The sequence below is a fragment of the Penaeus japonicus genome, unplaced genomic scaffold (genome assembly GCF_977035675.1).
Source record: "Penaeus japonicus unplaced genomic scaffold, GWHDUDI00000001_assembly GWHDUDI00000014, whole genome shotgun sequence".
In the NCBI taxonomy this organism is placed as follows: Eukaryota; Metazoa; Arthropoda; class Malacostraca; order Decapoda; family Penaeidae; genus Penaeus; species Penaeus japonicus.
In genome coordinates, this window is record NW_028234416.1 from 35,115,945 (window position 1) to 35,118,444 (window position 2,500).

The following is a 2,500-nucleotide window of genomic DNA, read 5'->3' on the forward strand; positions in this document are numbered from 1 at the left end:
TTTAATTTTTAAGTAGACTAACATAATGAGTGCATTTGGCCTAACCTACCACAGCACAGGAACCGGTTCAAGAAGGTGTTTGGCGGATTTCTCATGCGTCAGGCCTATGAACTAGGCTGGGCATGTGCCTTTACGTATAGGTCAGTAGTGTGTGTGTATCGATTCCCTCAGCCATGTACCCGAAATAGCGATTGGTGAACTCATTGTCATTCAGAGCACAACTCCAGTGTCCCTGATCATCCACTGTTATTTTTGTTTCCTTAATCCAGGAGCCGAAAGAAGCCCCTGACCAGTTGCATTTGCTGACCAGTTTTCAGTTCATTCTATTTTTGTTTTGTTTTGCTTAAATTATCTAAAATATTTATAGAACAATGAAATATAATTCAGAACACTAGAAAATGCATTAAAGATATGGCCAGTTTGTAGATCACTGGCTGTGTTCTTTCATGAAAGATTCAGAATTATTTATGGAAAAGATGTCGCTGGTTGACAATGGGTTTTATGTACTTATTTCTATTTCCGGACATGTGCTGAAATCTATGAATGCTTTGAGTAAACATCCTTTTTCTTACACTGATTCTGTAGCTGTCTTAATATCTGTGTAATATCTTCTACACTGATTAATAGATGCATTTTCTTTGGGGTTTCATAGTAGTAGTACATATTAGATATTTTAAGAGATTTTTAAAAACATTTCTTTTGTCATTTAGTACAAGTGCAATTTCAAACATCATTATTTAGTAGAAATGAAAGCAAAAATACATGGATATTTATTCAGAAAGTAATTGAAAATATTCTATAAAGCTCTCTTTGCAGGTAGTTTCTTTGTTCATTTTCTTCTTTTTAGTCAAATTTGAGTTTAGAATGTGTTTCCATTATGGAGAATTCAGGGTCTGATATTTTGGGGATCATTTTTCTTATTATTATTTAACTCTTATAATTAAAGGAAATTGAGTTTCATAATGAGTGCCTTTTTCTACTAATACCTTTGCTCTGGTATTCATTCTCCCTTTTTCATCCTGATACTGGAAAGAAAACTGGAAAGTGTGATTTTTATTACATTGCATTTCTGAGTCTTGAAAAGCATCTGCATGACAGAAAGAGATTTTCCTTATTGTTTAAAATAATCTCTTCAGCTATTTCTAGGATAAAAGAAGAGTCTGGAAATATGGAAAATCAAATTAGGTGGAACCTAACTTGTTTTGCCTTCTTTGTACAAAGTACTTTGATGTAGATTGATACTTGGGTAGGTACTTGATAATCAATACTGATCAAGTTGGTGTTTGTGTAGATAGCTGACTGGTGTATCTAATATCCATGGACATGCAGGTCAGACAGATGCTTAAATATGTAATCCTAGATGACCACATTTCATGCCGTGTTTATACAATTATATTAGAGAACATACAAATGACTCTAATACATTCCTCTTTGCAGAATTTCTCTGTCCTTTTTTTTAATATAGTTTATGGTTCATAGAGTGCATGCAATAATGAGTCTCAGAAGGAGCATATTCAACCAGCAAAGCACCTACTTCCTCCTCAAACACACCTCACGTCTTGTCCGTAGCCTCAGTTGGGTTCCAAGATCAGTGGTTACTCTCATCACACTTACTTATGATCATGTTGGCACCACATAGAACACACAAATACATACACACACACACACACACACACACACACACACACACACACACACACACACACACACACACACAGGTTTCTTGACGAACCACAAACCAATAGGGTGTCTCTTTCTTTCAGTCTCGCAATATCTTCAACAAAATCTTTGGTGGATTCTTGATGAGGAAGGCATTTGAGCTTTCATGGGCTAATGTCTCGGTGTTTAGGTTAGTATTGCCACTTGCAGATGAATGCACCTTTTTGGTCATCGGTGGTTGGTGACAGTAGCGTATGATGGAGCTCTTTCTAGGCACAATTTTTGGCGTATGAGTTTTTGCACGATGTAAATGTGGTTACAAGTTTATTGCATGAAGTAATTGCGGTTGTATATTTACTGCATAATGTAAATGTGGTTGAAAGTTTTTCATTAAGTTTGAATTTACAATATACGGATGAAAGCATGTAATGTAAAGCCAGTTATGATATGTATTTGTATGCGTATATTTATAGATATAAATATATACTGTAATGTATCATCTTTCTGGAATATTAGTTTCTCTTTTTTTAGGCAATAAGGCTAATTGAATGAACCCTTTCATATTAAAAGAATGATTTGAATATTTTTATCATTACATTCGCTGCAGTTTTGATGAATGGCTACACTCAGTCATTACTTTGCAATTTTTAGGCTGCCTTTATTTAGAAATTCATTTTATCCATGATTTGAAGATAAAAGAGTGCCAGTTGAAAGATTTTTAGAAGCTCCTTGCCAGGGTATGTTCACATACAATGTTTCAGCTTTTCCTGTCCTCTCTCTCTCTCTTTCCTTCTTTCTTTCTTTTGTTCTCCTTTTGTCTTTTACTTATTCTCCCTTTCTT

The 2,500-nt window shown here is 34.8% G+C and overlaps 1 protein-coding gene across 1 annotated transcript in view; it reads left to right on the forward strand.

Moving 5' to 3' along the window:
* LOC122250280 (acyl-coenzyme A thioesterase 9, mitochondrial) overlaps window positions 1-2,500 on the forward strand; it is a 12,954-nt gene that overhangs the window by 6,662 nt on the left and 3,792 nt on the right. The window contains 1 exon segment of the mRNA XM_086544182.1: window positions 55-140. Coding sequence (XP_086400308.1) covers window positions 55-140 — 86 coding nt within the window.